The following is a 20,718-nucleotide window of genomic DNA, read 5'->3' on the forward strand; positions in this document are numbered from 1 at the left end:
GTGCAGTCCTGGTGTTGTATAACAACCAAATTAACTTACAAATTTATGCCTAAACATTCTTTAAAAATGGAGAATGCAAATACAAGTCAGTGGCTCGAATTTCAAGACACTTTGTGCTTCTAACAACCACATTATGGGCACTTGTCAAAAAACATTATGGGCACTTGTCAAACACTAGCAATGCAACATGAAAATTATATTAATTACAATCTAAAAGGAGGAATAATATATTTTACAATATATACACAAAAACGTAATTTTAATTCTTCAACTGCATTCAACAGCGACAATGTATATAAAATACATCTTGTATATACAAAAAAAATCACCTTAATATAAATCTCTTTCCTAAACACACATCACTCAATGGAACAATCACAATATGAACTTTTAAAACATCACAATTTGGTCCAACTAGATAAGGATTATGGCCTTTTGAAGTGTTATTCAGTTCATCAAAGGAGAGAAGGTTATCAAAATTAAGAACTTTATCATTTTCACTGAAGTGGTAATTCTTCTCGATGACAGTCATGACGTGCTCGACTCCATCCTGATGTCCCCTGATTAGAATTCCGATCTTGACGTGAGCATCCTCGGTGTTCTTGCACATGATGGACAACCTGACGGTTTTCATCACATACTCCGAAATCTCCACCGTACCCTGCCAAACAATCAAGAAGAACTTTTTGAACCAAACACCTTTCGGATAAATGTCAACAACCCATTCGCAAGTCCTGTCGCCTGCAAACTCTGCACATGAAATTGGACTTGAGAACACGAGAGTGCGAGTTCCGTATGGCTGCAATCCTGGGAAATTCTCCACGGTCAGTTGTGAACCCCAAGTCTCTGATGTGTACATGCGGGGCGTGAAGAGCAGCTCTCCGTGGGGGTTTTGTTGAACTACTTCACGAACACGGTCCACTTGGCCTAACAAGCAAAATACAAATGTTAATAAATGTGTAAAACAAAGTAGCAAACATACATAAATATTACCAACATGATTGATGCAGTAAATAGCCAGAAAAAGAGAAAAGTTTATTGATGATGAAGTGCTTCTACTTTGGCATCAGTTTCAGTACATTGTGTGTGTGTGTGTTTTTTTTTAATTAACATCACCATCCTTCGCCGTTACCCACACACACCCTTATATGCCTTCGTGGCGTGGTGCTAAGCACAGGGGAGCACTTTACACTTTTTTTTTTATCCTTCGCCATTTCCTGCCTCTGGCTGGGTTGGCATAGAAGTCAAGCCTCTCCATTTTCTTCTGGTCTTCCACTACTCCTCTCTTTTCACCCACATCTTTGTCTTCCCCTTGGCCTTATTCCCACTCCTCATGCATTGTAAGCTCTTACTGGTAGTCTTTCTGCATCCATCCTCTTCATGGGTCCAAACCATCTCATCTGCGCCTGATCTATCCTGTCCTGAAGCTTCACCACAAGGATAAGAATGGCAGGTTATTAACGGATAAACAAGAGCAAATGAAGAGATGGAAAGAGCACTTCGAAGAGGTATTAAATAGGAACATCAGAGATAATGACAGAACGAGAGAAATAGAGGGTGACGCTGAAGAAACTGAAGAGGGAGCAGAGATGAGAATTTCAGACCTTCCTCCTTCAATTCAGGAAATCAAATTAGCACTTAAACAACAAAGAATGGGAAGGCAGCTGGAATAGACCAAATCCCACCAGAGATTTTGAAGGTAAATGTGAATTTGATGGCAGAAATACTATATGAAGTGTTTTCGGCAGTTTGGAAAAAAGAGAAAATGCCAGAAGATTGGAAAAAAGATCTTATAATAAAAATTCCAAAAAAAGGCGATATCGCAAACTGCTACAACTGGAGGGGAATCATGCTGTTGCCTGTCCCAATAAAATACTAACTAGGGTTATACTAAATTGCATTCAAGATAAAATAGAAGCCAAGATTAGGAGAGAGCAAGCAGAATTCCGTTCTAGTAGATCCTGCACAGACCAAATATGTACATTAAGTATTATCATCGAGCAATGAATAGAATGGAATAATAGATTATATACCATCTTTGTAGATTTTGAGAAAGCCTCTACAGCAAGGAAAAGAATGTGGCAAATATTACGGCAGTTTGGAATACCAAATAAGATAATAAGGATAATCCGGGAGTCATATCAACAATACAAGAGCCAAGTTATTCATGAAGGAGAACCCTTTAAAACAGAAACTAGAGTGAAACTTATCTTTCTTCTGGTAATAGATACAGTAATGAGGGAAACCGTAAAAGAAAAATGAAGAGGAATACAATGCTATTGCTGATGATGTGTGTCTGTTGTCAGAATCTTATAGAGATGCAAAAACTAAATTGGAAGATCTGGTTGTGGAAGCTAAAAAATTCGGACTGACTTTAAATAAATGAAAGACTAAAACAGTGTGATTAAATGCAAGGACTCAAGATCATATTCAACTACAAAACAAAACCTTAGAAGATGTAGACAATTTTACCTACTTAGGAAGTGTAGTTGGAACAAATGGAGGGGCAGAACATGATGTAAAACAAGGCATCAAAAAATCTAATGGAGCTTTTGTGCAACTTTATCCAATATGGAAGAGTACGATTATAACTACTAAGTATAGAACGTCGACTATGAAAAGCGAGAGAAATGCATTATCAGCAATAGATAGTACTTTTGCACCCATTACGTTACATGACAAAACTTGAGATGTGTCATGTATTATGTCAAATGCAAATTATGTTTCATAACTCAAGCTTACTACCGAGCCGACAAATAGATTTCCTTGCGCTGCTTGACGGAGTTCCTGAACGACATTGTTAACTGTGCAAATTTTTATTGCTTCAGAGATAACGAGATTTGTTTCCAAACTTTTGCCTAAGGACCGTGGCATCTTACCTACATGCCAACTCTGAACGTCAGATATCGTGTGCTAAGTGAGAGGATAGATAGAAATTATTTCTTCTACCGCGGTGGCTCAGTCGGTAACGTGTCTGACTACCATGCTAAAGGTCCCAGGTTCGATCCCCGGCCGGTTCAAATCCGGGAACTTTTCTAACGTTGGAAGCGGCCCCAGCACCCACCCAGTGTCGAATAACATGGGTACCTGAGGGAAACCCTGGAGGGTCAAAGAGGTCAGGGACGTGATGCTGATCACATCACCCCCATCTAACGACCGGATCAAGAAAGTGTGGGGCATTACCCCCACACCCCCTATACGCCTTCATGACGTGGTGCTATGCACAGCGGAGCACTTTACCTTTCACTTTTTTTTATGATTATAACTACAGAAATCCTGGAAAAGTCATAAACCAAATCACACACGGATTTTCATGAACAGATGTCTCAGGAGAATATTAAATGTATGTTGGCCAGAAGCAATCACAAATAAAGAACTTTGGACACGAGCATCAGAAGATCAGATTAAAAACCAAATTAAAAGGAGAAAATGGAATTGGATAGGACACACACTAAGGAAAGCAGACAATGCTAGAAAAAAAAGAAGGCCCAAAAGCTCATGGAGACGTACTACTGAAGAAGGAAGATGACAGGGGGAAAATTTGGAAAGAAATGAAAAGGATCACTTGCAACAGAATGAGATGGAGACGCTTCATGGATGCCCTATGTTCCAGTAGGAACTAAAGGAATTAAGTCGAGTAAGTCTACTAATTCAGTTTTAAATCCATTCTGTTTCTACTCCTTTGGGTTCATCTCTTGGCACTTTTGTTCGCAATATTCTTGATATTTCTCTATTATCATCTTATCCTTCAATTTCCACACTCTTATCCTTCTCTCTTGTTCCTCCCTTCCATCTTTAATTTTCCATCTCCTCACATCTCCTACTAGTAACCTGTGACCACAGTTCTCGCTGGGTATTACTTTAATGGTGCTCATTTTCTTCTTTACTTCCTTGTTTACCAATATATAATCTATTACAAACTTTTGTTCATTACTCCAACTGTATCTTGTAATCTTATGGCTGTCATATTTTCTGAAACCAACTATTACCTACTAACAATCCGTTTCTCTTACGAAAGTCCAGTAGCCTCCTTCCCTCCTCATTCCTCTGTCCCCATCCATCTGCTCCAAGTACTTCCGTATACCCTTTCCTGTCTCTTCCCACTTGTGCTTTAAAATCACGCATCTCAATTTGCCATTCCCTTTCTACATGTTCTTCCAAGTCTTCTTCAAATTCTTCTCTCTCTTCCCTTGTAAAGATGAGCGCTCAGCAGTAGGCTCCAGATGAACGGAGATGGAGGGATGAGGAAGAAGGGAGTCAGGTCTATTTTGGGATTTAAGGGGTGGTGCGAAGAAAGAAACAGTTTCTTACTGCCCCAGCGAGTCTGCCATGTGCACAGGAGAGTAAAAGAACGTGATTTCTTGTGTGTTTAGTGATCATTTATAATTGGCGGGTGGTGTGCTATGGCGAGCAAAAGAAAGAAAGGTTCTACCATACACAGTGAGGCACGTGAAATCATAAGTAAAGTGATTGAATTTTGTGACCGGGAATCAGCAGCAAAGCAATATTTGGTGCGAATTAATCAAAGCACAAAATACACGTCTTCAGCAACAGGTGTGTCGGAGAGGACGATAAAGAGAATTCAAAGGGAATACCACGAGCGCAACGATCGTTCACCGATGAGGAAATTTTTATCCCCAAGGAAACACAGAAAAAGGCCTCCTTACAGTAATGTTACTGTGGACGATTTCGACAGTAATGTTATTAGTAACACCATTCGTAAAATGTATCCGAGTAGCCATGCTGTGCCAACTTGTGAAAAACTTTTGCCACGATCCATTTTTCGTGGAAGAAGGATTCCTTACGCAGTGTAATGAAAACAGCCGGATTCAAGTGGAAGACATGCAGAAATAAGCGTAAAGTGTTAATGGAAAGGCCTGACATTGTAACTTGGCGAAGTAAATACCTCAGAGCCATTAAAAGGTTTCGGGAAGAAAAACATGAACTTCTGTAAATATTAGTGGACAGCAAAATCATATCGAAACAATGTTGGCAATCAAGTGCCATTTCAGGTGTGATTTCTAATCCAAGTTCAGCACACCGTCTGATAGTTGTGCATGCAGGCAGTAACACTGGGATTGTTCCGAATGCTTGCCTTACATGCAAAGCAGGCTGCAGCACAGGTGATTGGCATGGGTACAGCACCTTGAATAACGTAGTGTGGAAAACGACCCAAGAAACTGGTTCCCCAAGACGATGACAAGTAGATGGCAGTGCGATCGACCCAGGTGCTAATTTTGTTATGAAAGTAATGCGGCTTAGTTACTTTTTGGAATATATTGTGTAGATTTCTCTAGAAAGGCGGTAAGTGAATTGATGGAAACAGTTATATTTGTGGAGTGATTTGCAGTCACGAAATGGCATTAATTTGGAAAGAAAAGTAAAATAAAATTAATAAATAAATAGCATGCGTAACGCAAGAAGAAACATCTCAATGTGATTTCGGACGTCAGGTCTTGGACTGTGTATTAGAGTTTATTTTTCTATGTTATTAGAATATAAATAGTATCCTGAGAGATATTTCATACCGAGGCGACAAACCACAAATGTCGCTTGAAAGCAAGCAGTCGGAAATCAATGCAGCCTTTCGAACCGTAGGGACAAAAGCTCTGACTGCACCGTTTCCTCAAGGAGATTTTACACCAAAGCGACACGCGACAAACGATACGAGGATTTCACACCAAAGCGACACGGGTCATTCGGTCCAAGGCAACTTTCATACCGAAGTGATACACGTTGCTTAGAAAGGAGCCAATCAAGAGCAACATTTCACATCGTAGCGGCATGACGGGAAGCACAGGCCAGCGTTCGGTTGGTGAAATCCTCAAGCGATAAGTGTCGCGTGCCGCTTGTCGCTTTGGTGCGCAATCTCGCTAAAGCAAGACACTCATTGCATCGCGTATGCGCGAACAACAAACCACGGCAACATGTTGCAAGCTATTGAGGAAATGGCCCAGTTTGAGCGACGCAGAAGCAATAAAGCGACACGTGTTGCTTATCGTGTCGCCTAGATCTGTTGTTGTAATGTGCGGTTTATCGTGTCGCCTATCTGTTGTTCGCAAGCAACGCTTGCTAATAGACTGAAGGCACCATGTCGCTTGTCACTTAGTTGGGAACTCCCCCTGTAGCGCGTCACTTCGGTCTCAGCACCCTTCCTTTAAGGAGCTTTCCGACCGAAGTAACAAGTAGCACGCGAATACGCCATATGAACGTGTCGTTTGCTGTTTGGACCCTCATGTGCAATGAATGCTATTTTACAGTCTGGAAGTGTGTGTCACTAGTGTGACAGTGTGAACATCCCGTGTCGCTTGTCCCATTGGTTTGAAAGTTTCCTTACACTCATGTCGATGGCACTAAGAAAGTTTTGTGGGGTTCCCCTTGTCGTTTCATGCAATCATCATTATCATCATCGCCGCGATTACTTTAAAGTGGAAGAAAAGAGTCAGTAAATATCAAAAATACAAATGCTTCAGTGTGTATATCTTTAAAAGAAATGATGATGATGATGATAATAATGAACCTAATTCATACACAAAAATTTAGTTGCCAAGAACATTCCACGCGTATTTTTTCTCCCGTATTATTAACGAAAGTATGACAATAACAGGACGTGGTCGACTGTCTAGAATGTTCGTTAATATCTTCGCGACCACTGTACCAAATATCATAGCAATTATCACATTCATAGAAATGCTTCATGTAAAAGAATCAGACGTTGCAGCGAAAACTCCAAAATGGCTTGGTTCTGCACGCTCTGGCTGCAGGGGAAACCCTGGGGGGTAAAGGCGGTCAGGGGCGTGATGCTGATCACATCACCCCCACTCACGACCGGATCAAGAAAGTGTGGGGCGTTACCCCCACACCCCCTTTACGCCTTCATGGCGTGGTGCTATGCACAGGGGAACACTTTACCTTTTTTTATAAGCAGTCGAACACCAAGCACCGGGGTCAACACCAGCACCTCTAGCGGATCATTTTCGAGTGGAACCAGCCAGAGCGCGCAGAACCAAGCCATTTTCCACACTACGTTATTCTAGGCGCTGTAGCATGGGCAAACAAACAGTACTAATTTTGAGAAGTGGATATGCAAAAAATTACTTCCAAATATTGCACCTCGATCTGTTGTCATAATGGACAATGCATCTTACCATACGGTACAGTCGAATAGAGTTCCTTTAGGCTATAGCCTGAAAGCTGACATGATATTGTGGCTCTCAGCTAGAAATATTACTTGTGATGAGTCTATGAGGAAGACTGAATTATACAACCTAATTCAGGCTAACAAACCACAAGAAAAGTCGTTTCGTGTGGGCAGAGTTCTGCGAGAACATGACCATACTGTGCTTCGTCTGCCACCATATGCATGCGACCTTAATGCAATAGAACTAGCATGATCCAAAGTTAAAAAAACATATTCGGCACCATAATGTGACGGGTTCACTGTCCATGTCTGTACTCCAAGAACTTACAGCCGCGGGCATTGCATCTTGCAGGCCAGAAGATTGGAAGGGATATTGTGAGCACGTCAAAAGGCTTGAAAAAGATTACTGGGAAAAAGACGGCTTGGTAGAAAATGAACTCGAAAGAATTGTTATTTCTTTTGGTGGTACCGAAGATAGTGACAGCGGAGAATCATCAAGTGAATGCAAGGAAGAGGCGGTTTATGATGAAGACGATAATGACCTTGCAGAACCACTGATCTAGGCACGGTAAGTTTGGCAACAGTTTTGTACTCTACCATTTATTATAACTGAATTTGTTGTAAGTTGTACATTTCCGCTTTATACTATACCATATTTTCATTCTGAATATATTGTAGAAGATTACCATTTGCTTTCGGAACACGATTTAAAGAAAACGGCACCAAATTCGATTCATACGTTGCCTGCCTGCTGCAGCACTAGCACCAGTCTCCCCTGCACCAACAGTAGAACAACCCGTACTACGTCGGCAAAAACCCACGGAGGCAATCTCATCAGCCGTTACTTATACATCCTGTTTGTGGGGCATACACTTGAATTATTTCGATTACATTTCCTCTTGCATTCATTTTTAGTTTTATTATTCTGTTATTTACCCTCTCTACTTCCTCATTTATTCCACTTCTGAGTACAAATGCAACCCCACTTCTCCAGCCCTCTTCAGTACCTGCCCAGTACAGTTTATAGTCTTTCCTCAATTTCATTTCTCCTCTTCCTTTCCATTTTGTTTCGCTCATTCCAAAGATGTCGATTCCTCTTCTCTCCATTAGATCCACAATTTCTTAAGTCCTTCCTACCAGTGTTCCAATATTCAATGTCCCTATTCGTAGCCTTCATAGTCTCCAATTTTCAGTCCGGCTTGATTCTTTCTTGTCTTGATTTTTTTATGTTTTCGGCTGTCAGCTAATAGGGACTGTCCCAGCCTATACCGGGGTGGTGGGGCTGTCACCTGTGGGTTCCCAGGTACAACCTTGTTTTCTGTCAGTGTTCCAACTCCCTTAACCTTTCTGGATCCCTCCAGGCCCACAAGGCAGTGGGGGCAAACACTTTGATGGTGGTATTTATTCGCCATGGCACAAGGCTGTCGATGGGTATCTGTGGTATTTGCTGAGTAGGCCCATGCCACTGGACAACCTCCACACCCTGATAGCCTTTCTGCCTCAGTTAGGGACTGCTTATTTGGGTTTCCCCTTATTCGCAGGTCCCCTTACATCTGAGGGAGGTTTCACTATCTGCCTGTTACCCATCCAGTAGCTGAGGCTCACACTGCAGGCACCACATCACTAATAAATAAGGATTTTCAAATTATTTTTTTATTTATTATTTTAAAAAATATATATATTTTATTATTTCTTAACATTTCATTCTTGTATTATTTTTGGCACTAATAATGAGTCTTAATTTCAGATGTATTAAGAGCTAAGGGAGAAATTTAGGATTTACAAAATTTAATAATCATATTTACACCTCAAATTACAATATTGTTGCAAAATTTAATGTTTCTGGCAATTAGAGAAACAGAAAGCCTACTAGTCCAACAGAAAATTGAAGATTTGGCCATGGTGTGTTCGAACGACCATTTTTGAAGAAAGACTGAAAATCAATGTGTGGTTTGGTCTCACACATAATAAGTTTTTGGGTCCCTTATCTTCACCGAATCAACCACCCACAGCATGGGATGCTGGATATGTTGAAGAATTTCTTGTTCTTTTAGACTGACGAAGCACCTAACTTTGAGGTTCATGTGTTAGATGTTCACTTTTCAAGTCCAGCAGCAGAGGCGTGCATATTTAGTTTTTGACAAAAACACGAAATGTGGAATAACACTAATCATGGGCATCCAGAAAGGAAGGGGGCAAGGGAGCACCACAGCCCCCCTTGGAAAATGGGCATTACCATAACTTATAAAAACATGTATTTGATTTTATTTGCAGTAATTTAAGTTAATTATTGAAAGGGCGTTTCAGAAACATGATAGCTTCAAATTGAGTAAGTGTTTTTTGAGGGGGGCAGCACTACTATGGTGGGAAATGCATCTCATTCACCCCACCCCTGGAAAACATCATGCTTGCCCTCCCTGGAAATAATCCTGCAGACGTCCATGATTGATTGATTGATTGATTTAGTTTATTTTACTTCGCGTTTTGTGCCTCTTGGCTAATTTGCGAAGATGGGGATGAGTGATGAAATGATGAAATGGATGAAAATGGACATTCACAAACAACCATACCCGACCGGGATTCGAACCCGGGACCCTTGGCATCGCAGCGCGATGTGCTAACCACTCGGCCACAGGGTCGGGCGCAGACGTCCATGACTGTAATGTTCATTTCTTACGTTTTTGACGCACATGAGGTGCATTTTCCTGCCGTTTTCTCATGAAATGATGTAAAATGAAATGCAAAATCCAAAATAAACTCTTAAACAAGAAATTTAGAGTTTATTTACTGACGTGACATTTTCGGAAATCTCACTTTTTCTGCAAGTTATGCAAATCATTGAAATTTGATTAATTCTGCCATACATATTTGAGAAGCAGAAATGGACTCTTTTACACAGGAATAAACTTAATACTCTGATAACTTCATAACTATTAGAAGGAAAATGTTTATTTTGTGTACCAAAATGTACTGCTTTTGATCCAAAAATGTGTCCAATTTTTGTACCAAAATCTTGATCTTTCATTGTCGTGTCATATCATAGTTTGCAGTGAAAAATTCGAAATGTGGATCATCTACAAGCAATAAACAAGAGAAGAAATTGACAGTGTTTCATACTGAAACCTACTAGCATGTTATCCAGAATGCATTTCAGTTCATGTAGAATTTGCTTGCATACTGTATGAACTGAGTTGTTGAACCTAATAAAATAACCGCACAATTCATTCTCACAAAACCAGTTGTGTGTTCAGATTTCTACAGTTGATTACCACCATATTGTGGTATATATGGCCCACCAAGGCTCCCTCAGAATTTAGAAAAGGCGATATGTTGGTAGTCAAGTGAGCCTCCACGGCATGCACCGTGCTACAATGCCAGGGGTCCCAGGTCGAACCCCAGCCTTTGTGAGTGCCCCTTCATCAAATCTTCCTCATCTTAATGATTAACCAAAAGTGGGGGAAATGGACAGTAAAATGAAACAAATCAATCAATTATTGGGTTTTGTGAATTTTAAGAAGTGGGTAGAAATTGATGGTGGTTAAGAATAAGTCTATAGGTTGGACAGAAAGAATGAATTTCTTGATGGGTTTGCAAGCTGATGAGTCAGACAAATGGCATGAGCCTTCAGTGGGTGTCCCTTGAAGCACTCGTATATTTACCACATGAAATTCAAAACTACTCACCTGAATGGAAGGACATTCCAATCGCCATCCTTTCCACAAAGAACTCTTTGTACTTCTTGGTTAGAGGAGACAGTAGCAGCTCTGCCAACTGCCTTGGTGACATCATTGGGAACCTTATGTGTGACATTATCTCTACAACCAGTTGCTCCATGTGAGTTTCAATATCTTCGTCTTCCGCTTGAGATAACTTTTCATTCTGATATTCCAACCATTTCACCACACACCTACAATAGGAAGTGTAAAATAATTATTTCATTTATATGCGTATGAATTCAGCATAATACAAGTATTAAACACTGTTTATCAATATGAATTTTATGCTTGTAATAACCGTAAACTACAGGAAAATAATTCTATCATGCAAGCAATGCGTACATACAAGAAAAACTATGAATTTTATAACACAGACTTTTCAAATTTTCAGATATGTGCACAAAAAATAACAGGAGAGTTGAAGTCTATTTTGATTTTAAAAGGGCTAATCAAAAAGTCTTTGCCCCTATTTTCTTTCAGCCGAAATATTAGTGTGATTGAGAAACCGATATATACATTGAATGCAATAGGTTTGTAGTACTCAACAAGTCCACATCATATGAGCATCAAAGTATTATTCATTTTCTATGGAGCAAGGAACTTCTGTCTTTTGAATGGGAGATTCTGGAGCATGCACAGTATAGTCCAGACCTTGCCCAAGTGATTTCCACGTGTTTGGTCCACTTAATTCTGGCAGGACAGAGGTTAATTTTCAACGACGAAGCGAAGACCGCTGTCCAGCAGTGGTTCCACGATCAAGCAGCCAAATTCTACAACAGCGGCATCTCCAAACTAGTGGTGCGATGAGGTAAATGCCTGAACCACTGTGGTGAATATGTGGAAAAATAATGCAAGGTGCATAGAAAAATTCCTATATTTTGATTTCCCTGCATGTTTATTATTTCGGCTGAAAAAAAATAGGGGCAAAGACTTTTTGATTTGCCCTCGTACATCCTGCTTCACAAGTGGAAAAAAAACCTCTTCAGAAAGTCTCTGTGGCCCTCACATCTCTATAGTCCAGAGTAATGTGGAAGCAATAAAGTAACTTCTTTTTCCTTTAGAAAGTGGAATGGGCAAATACAACAAATTTTATGCACAGCTTGGGGAAAATATATAAAGAAGCTTACCTATACAATGACATTTCGTTATGCACAACCAAGTCATTATGTTGAAGAAAACCAACCAGAACATCAGGCTCAAAGTTACCAAAATCAGAGGTCTCTGCCACAAGTTCTATGTTCCATTTTATAAAATTTTGGCACGCCTGTTAAGAGGAGGAGAAAATTCAATTATTGAGCCTAACATAATTTCACAAATCTTACATTTACAACAGCACTCAAAATTACTTTTACTAGATTCACAATCATTGAAACACACTGGCAACCACCAGTGATTCCTTCTGTCTTTGATGATGCAAAAAAAAGTTTATAAAAGTTTGAAAATAGAGTTTTTCAATGTATATAAATATCACAGACAGTCTTGCATAAAATTTTTGATCATGTTGTGCAAGGATAGAAATCGGCAATACACGAGGCATCCAATTGCAGGGTATACCTTAAGAGAAGGTAACTTTTCTGTTGCCCACGTCTCCTCTTCAGCAACAACATTACTGAAGTAAGTCATCTCCATCAGCGACGCGGAGCATCTATCAGAAGAAATACAACATCTTCGCACAGCTTTCAAACAGAACGGGTACTTGGAACACAACATCAACATGACATTAAAACGAGTACTGTCCAAGAAGACCAGCACACCAGGGAATCTGGACACATCAGGGAATCCAGACTCGCCAGGGAGTCCAGACACACCGGGGAATCCAGACACATCGGGGAATCCAGACACATTGGGGAATCCAGACACACCAGGGGACATTGACAAAGATGACCAGAAGATAGCCATCCTTCCTTACACCAGAAATCTCTCCGGAGTTATCAGCCGAATTCTAAAGCAACATAACATAAAAACCATTCACAAACCACTTCCGAAGATCAAAAGCCTACTACGCAAACCCCAAGGATGAGTTAGGACTCAAAACACTGGGAGTCTACCGTATTACATGCAAATGCGGGAAAGCATACATTCGGCAAACTGGTAGGACAATAGAACAGCGCTGTAAAGAACATCAAAGCTACACCAAGTATTTCCACCCCGAAAAGTCAGGACTAACAGAACATTCAATCAACGAGGGACATAGACCAGATTTCAGTATCACAGAAATCATAGCCAAAACTTCAAACTGCTGGGACCTTATTATCAAGGAAGCAATAGCCACTCATGAAGAAAAAGACAATCTTAATCGCAACATGGGGCTCGAACTGGACCCAGCCTGGTTAGCATTAGTTAACCACTAACACGCCACTCGATTGGTCTGCCACCTTCAATAGGATATTCCCCCCCCTTTCACGAATGCATATATACACCAGGTTGATGCTCAGAACTGCACTTCTACCCTGAAGATGGGAGTGATGTTAGCTCTCGAAAGCTTAGAATCATTTCCACAACTCACCTGGTCGATAGCCAGAGAGAATCTGTTCAACAACATTACTGGTTCGGTGAATTATCTAGACAGACATGAAAAGACAGTCACATGTCTTTTGCCTAGTGACAATTTCAATCTCAAGAAGTATTTTGGGTGGCCACTCTGGGACCATGATAATATTCAAGTCTAATTCTCGGTTTTCAAGGCAAACTTTCCAAAAATTCGAGAGTATAAGCAGATGTTTTCTCTATTTCAACCTTACGTATTACCGCCTCTCACCACCCACACACAGACACAATAATATATTAATAATATAAAGGTTCCATCTGATTAAAATGAATTCAAAAATTCTAATTCCATTCAATTAAATGGTATATATAAACTATTTAAAACATTCAATTTAAAGCGTGGAGTTTGCATTTGCCATTTCTGAAACTCAGGCTACATCTACAAACACAAATCACAAAAGGAACGAAAAATTTTTAATTGTACAAGAATTTCGAACTCAAATTTACCTAATCAACTTCATGATATCTTATCTTGCAATAATCTGGCTGTCAGATAGATTGTTCTGCAAAGGACACTAACAAAGTAAACAGATTGTGAGAATTCTATTTTCCACGCAACTATTTCTCCTCCTTTCCTTTCTCGATAAAAATAAAAGCTAAATGGTGAAAAACCTACCTTGGGGCCATGTAAATGTAGGGTCACTCCATGCCAAACCATCCAATGGTGGTTGCATGACCATTTTAGAAAATTTTCATTTTTAGTACATATGTTTGTACATGTTTCTAGATATTAAAAGCAATGTTCAAAAAAAATTATTGTCTTTAGTTCTCATGGAGCAGCCATTTTTCCAACATGGCGCATGGCTTTTTTTGTTCATGTAACAGTATACAGAAACCTTAATATCTGAAAAACCATTAGAGCTAGAGACCTGAAACAAAATTCATTTTGTAGCTAATGAAGTATACTTCCTATGATATTCAGGTATGTTTTTCTTAAAATTGCATCATACGTACGAAAATTATGGTGGGAATTGGGGTAATAATAGTTTTAAAAAATTGGATTTTTAAGCCTCATTTTTTTCAATGAAGGGGTTTAGTCTAAGGCTAGATTTTTTTCAAGTGTAGACCTGTCTGCAGGGTGTCTGTAAATAAAATATCGGTGCTTAGAAATGCAACCCTTTTTTACAGCATGCGCTCAAACATGGTCGTTCATTGAAATTTGACAGTTTTCGGGGTTAAATATCTCAGATGGCTCCTCTTGAAAAATTCTGAAATTTAGCACAAAGGAAGCCCTTTATGAACCTAACTCACAGTAAAAATCTCAACTTTTAGATTAAACTCGTTTTGGTCAATATGAGGTAATGTATGTCACCTAATTTCTGACGTTGCAAAGTAAGGTTAAACTATATCCCATACTTAGAATAATAAAGTCTTTTCTTTTTCTTTTTTAAATTTGGGTTAAATAAAGACTCAGAGCCATCCGAGGTATGTAACCCGGAAAACTGTCAAATTTCAATGAACGACCATGTTTGATCGCATGCTGTAAAAAAGGATTACATTTCTAAGCACCAAAATTTTATTTACAGACATCCTGTAGACAGGTCTACACTTGAAAAAAATCAAGCCTTAGACTAAACCCCTTCATTGAAAAAAAAAAAATCGGGCTTAAAAATCCAATTTTTTTTAACTATTATTACCCCAATTCCCACCATAATTTTCGTACGTACGATGTAATTTTAAGCAAAACATACATCATAGGATGTATACTTCATTAGCTACAAAATGAATTTTGTTTCAAGTCTCTAGCTCTAATGGTTTTTGAGATATTAAGATTTCTGTATACTGCTACATGAACAAAAAAAAGCCATGTGCTATGTTGGAAAAATGGCTGCCCCATGAGAACTAAAGACAATTTTTTTTGAACATTGCTTTTAACATCTAGAAACATGTACAAACATATGTACTAAAAATGAACATTTTCTAAAATGGTCATGCAACAATTTTTTTTAAAAATTGGTTGATTGACATGGAATGACCCTGTATGAATTCATTTGGATTAATGAAAGTTGCAATTTTTCACGTCTACGGAGAAAAATTCACGTAGAATTCACGTACAATTTCTGGAGCCAAAAATCCATGCATAATTCTCAGAATGGAAGGAATTCCCAGTAAGTAGTCACCCTGAATAATTTCTGTATTATGTATTGAAAATATGTTTTCAGGAACTTTTATTACAATGTTTAATGTCTTTTACTCTCAAAAAATTGTAACAGAAAAAAATCATAAATGTGAAGAAAATTGTATAAAATGCAACATATTACAGTGCATATCTGTACAAAGAGGAATTGTTGCAGATTTGAGAAAATAAAGTTAAATAAGAACACACTTAGCCACATATTTTCTAAGATTTTCTAAGAAAAAAAAACTAGTCTCTTGGCAAAAACTCGGTTGTCCAGAAAGGATTAACACATGCAACTTTTTCAGAACAAAAGCAAAAAGAGTGGAATTCATGTAGAAATAGATTTGTGTCATTAATCAAGATGCAGGTGAAAGATTGAAGAAATACAATAAGTTTTTAAACATGTGAATTAATTGATGTGATAATTGCCATATTATAATAAGAATCGTAATTATGTTCCTTTGTAAGATCATGGGACTTATAGCTTAGAAAATCAAATGTAATCTTGTACCAGATTGTTCTATCAAAATGTGACAGATAGCAACGAGCATAGCTATAAACAACTTGTGTGTTTGGGTCTAGTAATGCAAATGCTTTTGTATCATGTTTGTAATCAGAGAATCATCTATGTTCTTCCTCCCTAAAAAAAAACACCACTTTAATACAGTTTCATAGAAAGGCCATGATTTTTTTTTATTTTTAAAAAAAACTTCGTAGGTAGATTTAAAGTTGCAACTTTCTGTTACAAATTTATTTCATGTTTCTATCCCATTATAAGCAAGTATACAAAATTCAGAACTGTTCAATAATATCTGTTGCTTCTTTGAGAAATGTGATAAATTCTATAGTTTTCATTTTTACCATTCTTCACTTTCCACTCTGGCATGTTGTCCCTTCAACCATTCACTTTGAGTAAATTGGGTCAGAGTTTCAAGATAAAACCATGATAAATATGCTATTTAGAGGATATTTATAATGTGTCAAATTATACTGAGAATGAACAGCAAAAGTTGCTATTATACCCAAAGCAATTTTTATTGATGCTTACTTTTTTTATGATGGGAGTCATTGAACACATCACAGCATTCCCTGTGAAAGCTCATTACAAAAACAACTGCGATATTCCTTGGCACACCATATCACAAGATCTGTTGGCTTATGGTTATTTTCTTGGGGGTATTGAAAGTAAAAGTTTTCCAGCCAACTCCCATGGACCCTCAATGAACTTAAAGATGGCTCAAAATCCTACCCAAAAAACTGATAAGGAAATGGAAGTCATCGTAGTAATGTGATTCTCAAATAAATCAAATTGTAAGGATTGTGTTTGTATTCTTCAATGAATGAAGTAGTTCAGGTTGTCTTAAGTGTGGAGTATTTAAAATTGCCCGATTCATTGCCACACCCTGTACATATTGCAATCATGCACTTACACAACATTAATTAGATTCAGTATGTTCACAGAACATTTGCAATTTTAAAGCACCACTTGTTCAGTACTTAATATTTTCTATTGGCTCCTAGTAAATAGTCAATCCATATACAAATTTGTGCCATCCTGACAAGCAAACAAGTTATTGTGAAGGTTGTTTTTATTTATTATTGAGTTTTTATTATAAGTTCACTTTATGCACATAGAGAATAATACGAGGCTGGGCCTACAGTTTAAAGTGGGATACAAACCATTGTCCAATGTGCCTCCATCAGGTATCGAACTCGGGACCCCTTGATTACAAGGCAAGTAATGGAACTGCCTACCACCATGACATAACTTACGAAAATCTGTCTTGATGATAAAAGTACACGAAAGTGTTGTTGAATTCAATGAGACACTTTTAATCCTTAAACATAAACGTATAGAAAAAAATATTAAAATGAAAGCTACATACATTAAATGTAATTCCCTGACAGGCAATACATACCTTAGCTACTTGATAGTGGCCACAAGCCAGTGTATATTGAAGCCAGGAAACAAGCTGATTGTGCGTTGCAGCGTGAGCAATATGGATACACATGTAATCAATACACAACTTGATCAAATCCTGGAAAAAAAATATATAATGTAATGTCATGACGCAAAATTTTTAAAAAATCGCCACATCATTATAGTAAATATGACGATGACTGTATAAATGAAATATTATACAGAAACAGCAGAAATTGTGATGTGACTTTATGATAATTTCCACGTAAAGTGTTGTTCCACCAGAGTTTGAACCTGGAACTATGGAATTATTATGTGCTAATGTACTGAGCTACCATGCAAACCACTGGAATGTTTTAGTTCATACTTGGCAGCCATCATGAAATTTGGCACAGAGTATCTATTTGCTATCCTATGTAGATTAAAAACCACCGAGTGCCTAGTCCACTTAGCCTCTTAAAAGAATAAGAAGGGATTCAATTTCTGTCGTCATAATTAGGGCAAGTAGCAAACCTATTTTAAAGACCAGTCCAAGATCTCAAAAATGAAAACTACATCCAACTTGTGCATGGAATTTAATATTTTGTGTGGGAATCATGGGTATCGAACCCAGGACCCCTTCATTACATGGCATTGAGAAGGCCCCTGCTTTTTGTTGGCACCAACACAGATGACAATGAGGGAAGATCTGTTAAAGAGGAGGTAATAAGGACAATCACGTGTCATTTTTGTGATGCGAGGAAGTACACAAATGAAGGGAAAATAACAGAACTGAAGTAACATGTTAATTGGTGTTATGTCCTGGACACGCCACTCGATATCAATATCTCAGCTGATGGTCAGTTGCTGCAATGATTCCAATCACAGGAACCAGTTTTTACAGTTTCCCACTTTATACATTTCACTTGTCTGGTCCCATGAAACTATTCCAGATTTGAAAAAAGTAACTGCAAGGGAGTTAGTTACCTTCACGTTGTACTTGTCAGCCAGGGACAGAATGGGCATCACCACTGCATGGTTTATGTGAATCTGGCCAGTGTAGAAGTATCTCAAGAAATCTCCAAACACCTCCGCACAACCTGGAGCCTCCTGCAAGACCACTCTGCTCTCCTGAGATTCTGTCCACTGGGGATTCATCAGCATCACCTGGAAATCAAATAGATACGTTAACAAATCTACCATGAAATTTGGTCTTCCTAGCAATAACAAGAATTATTATTTACATAAGGTAAAAGGTAAGGTGCACATGCACATATGCCATATGTGCACATATGCCATGTAGGTACATGGGGTGACGTGAGGTACAGAACTCTACATATGCCCTTCGGAACGTGACACATTAACATGAACGGAACACGATAACTAGAGACACATTTTTGGTAAATAAAAAAAGCAAAATTTTGGTATAAAAACAGTCAATTCCAGGTTCAAAAGCGGTAAATAAAATAAAATTTTCGCTATTATAGCGGTGGAAAAGCAGTATATAAAATGACATTTTGGTTTTAAAAATGTGAATATAATCCGAAATTTGATTTAAAACTGCACTATTACACAAAATAAACTTATCCCTTCTACCAGGTAACCAAGAAAGTTCATACGGTTTTTACAACTGCCCGTAGTTTTCGTGGGGTAGTACACAGTTCAGCTGCCAGGGGTACATGTATGTGTGATTGGCGGAAAGCTCATTCCTTGGCACGTCGGCTAACGTAGATAACAGGTCGCAGTCGATAGTTTGGGAGCAAGTATTCGCAGTGAACTTTGGCTGTGTCGAATGCAGTAATCAGGGCATGTTTACTGTATGATTACAAGTTGGGCACAAAATGAGCGGAAGCAGCAAGAAAAATATGTGCAGCGTTTGGAGAACGTACAATTAGTGAACGGACAGCGCAAAAGTGGTTTCAGACCTTCTCGAGTGGCGATGAGACACTGGCAGACAAACCTCGATCGGGCAGACCGAAATCTCTCGATGTGGACCAACTGAAGGCAGCAACTGAAGAGGATTCAAGTCAAACGTGTCAAGAACTCGCTCAACGATTTGCGGTAAGTGCTGAAACAATTCGTGTGCACTTGCATGAGCTTGGCAAATCACGGAAACTGAGTAAGTGGGTCCCGCACGAGCTGACTGCTGCGAACAGTCTCCAACGACTGAACATTTGCGCTTCCTTGCTCACTAGGAACAACAACTGTCCAATTTTGGACCGCATTTTGACATGTGATGAAAAGTGGGTAATGTACGATAACAAGAAACGCTCATACCATTGGCTATCGTCAAATGACACCATACCTTTAACTGCAAAACCTGCTCTTCATCAGCGGAAGGTGCTGCTGTGTGTCTGGTGGACTACGGCTGGGATTGTGCATTGAGTTCTTGGAAAGTGGTAAAACCATCAACAAAGAGGTGTACTCCGTGCAATTGCAAAGAGTGGCCGAACAGCTTGCAAAAAAACAACCTGCATTAGTGAATAGGAAGCATGTTCTTTTCCACCAAGACAACGCTAAACCGCATACAGCAAAGATGACCCTGGAGGTGATTTCTTCTCTCGGCTGGGAACTTCTGCCACATCCAGTGTATTCACCCGACATCGTTCCATCAGACTACCATCTTTTTTTGTCTATGGACAACCATATGCGCAATCAAAATTTCCAAACTCGCGAGGAGGTTGAAAACGCGGTGGTGCAGTTTTTTGCGGCCCTACACAAAGACTTTTTCAAACATGGCATCTACAGGCTTGTACAAAGATGGGAGAAGGTTGTAGAAGCGGATGGTGGATATTTTGCAGAATAAATATAAGATAAACACATTTGTTTTGGACCTTTTCTTCTTTGTACTAAAACCGCATGAACTTTCTTGGTTACCTGGTAATAGCACATTAAATCATTACCAGAATATTAAGTTTATTGCTGTATAAAGGGTTTTTTTCGGTTCTCAAATATTTACAGTAGAATTAATCAATTTTTCATGAATTGCATTACTCTCAGGATACTTCAGAAAGTGTCGCATCGGTATATAAACAGTAAATTTCGTGTTTAAGAGTCCATTTCGCATTTTCCAGTTCATTTCGCATCACTTCGTGACAAAACAGGGTAGGAAAATGCACCTCACACATTTCAGAAACATGAAAGATTAACATTACAATGTGTTATTTCACATTTCGTATTTTCGTCAAAAACTAAATATACATGCCTCTAATGATGACATCAACTGACCTCTGACGCAATAAGGAGATGCGACAAAACAGCATCATTCTAACAGGGGATATGCAACTGGGTACAA

General features: G+C 38.8%; 1 protein-coding gene across 4 annotated transcripts in view; it reads right to left on the reverse strand.

Moving 5' to 3' along the window:
* Positions 1-242: 242 nt before the first annotated feature.
* Tango10 (transport and golgi organization 10) overlaps positions 243-20,718 on the reverse strand; it is a 47,572-nt gene continuing 27,096 nt past the window's right edge. For all 4 annotated transcript variants that reach the window (XM_083119192.1, XM_083125841.1, XM_083131995.1 and 1 more), the window contains 5 exons: positions 18,411-18,590; positions 17,443-17,562; positions 11,985-12,121; positions 10,825-11,048; positions 243-927 (listed from right to left, as the gene is read on the reverse strand). In XM_083119192.1, coding sequence (XP_082975318.1) covers positions 326-927; positions 10,825-11,048; positions 11,985-12,121; positions 17,443-17,562; positions 18,411-18,590 — 1,263 coding nt within the window. In that variant the 3' untranslated portion in view covers positions 243-325. The remainder of the gene's footprint in view (positions 928-10,824; positions 11,049-11,984; positions 12,122-17,442; positions 17,563-18,410; positions 18,591-20,718) is intronic.

This window comes from Lepisma saccharinum, chromosome 1, assembly GCF_977018435.1.
Source record: "Lepisma saccharinum chromosome 1, izLepSacc3.1, whole genome shotgun sequence".
NCBI lineage: Eukaryota > Metazoa > Arthropoda > Insecta > Zygentoma > Lepismatidae > Lepisma > Lepisma saccharinum.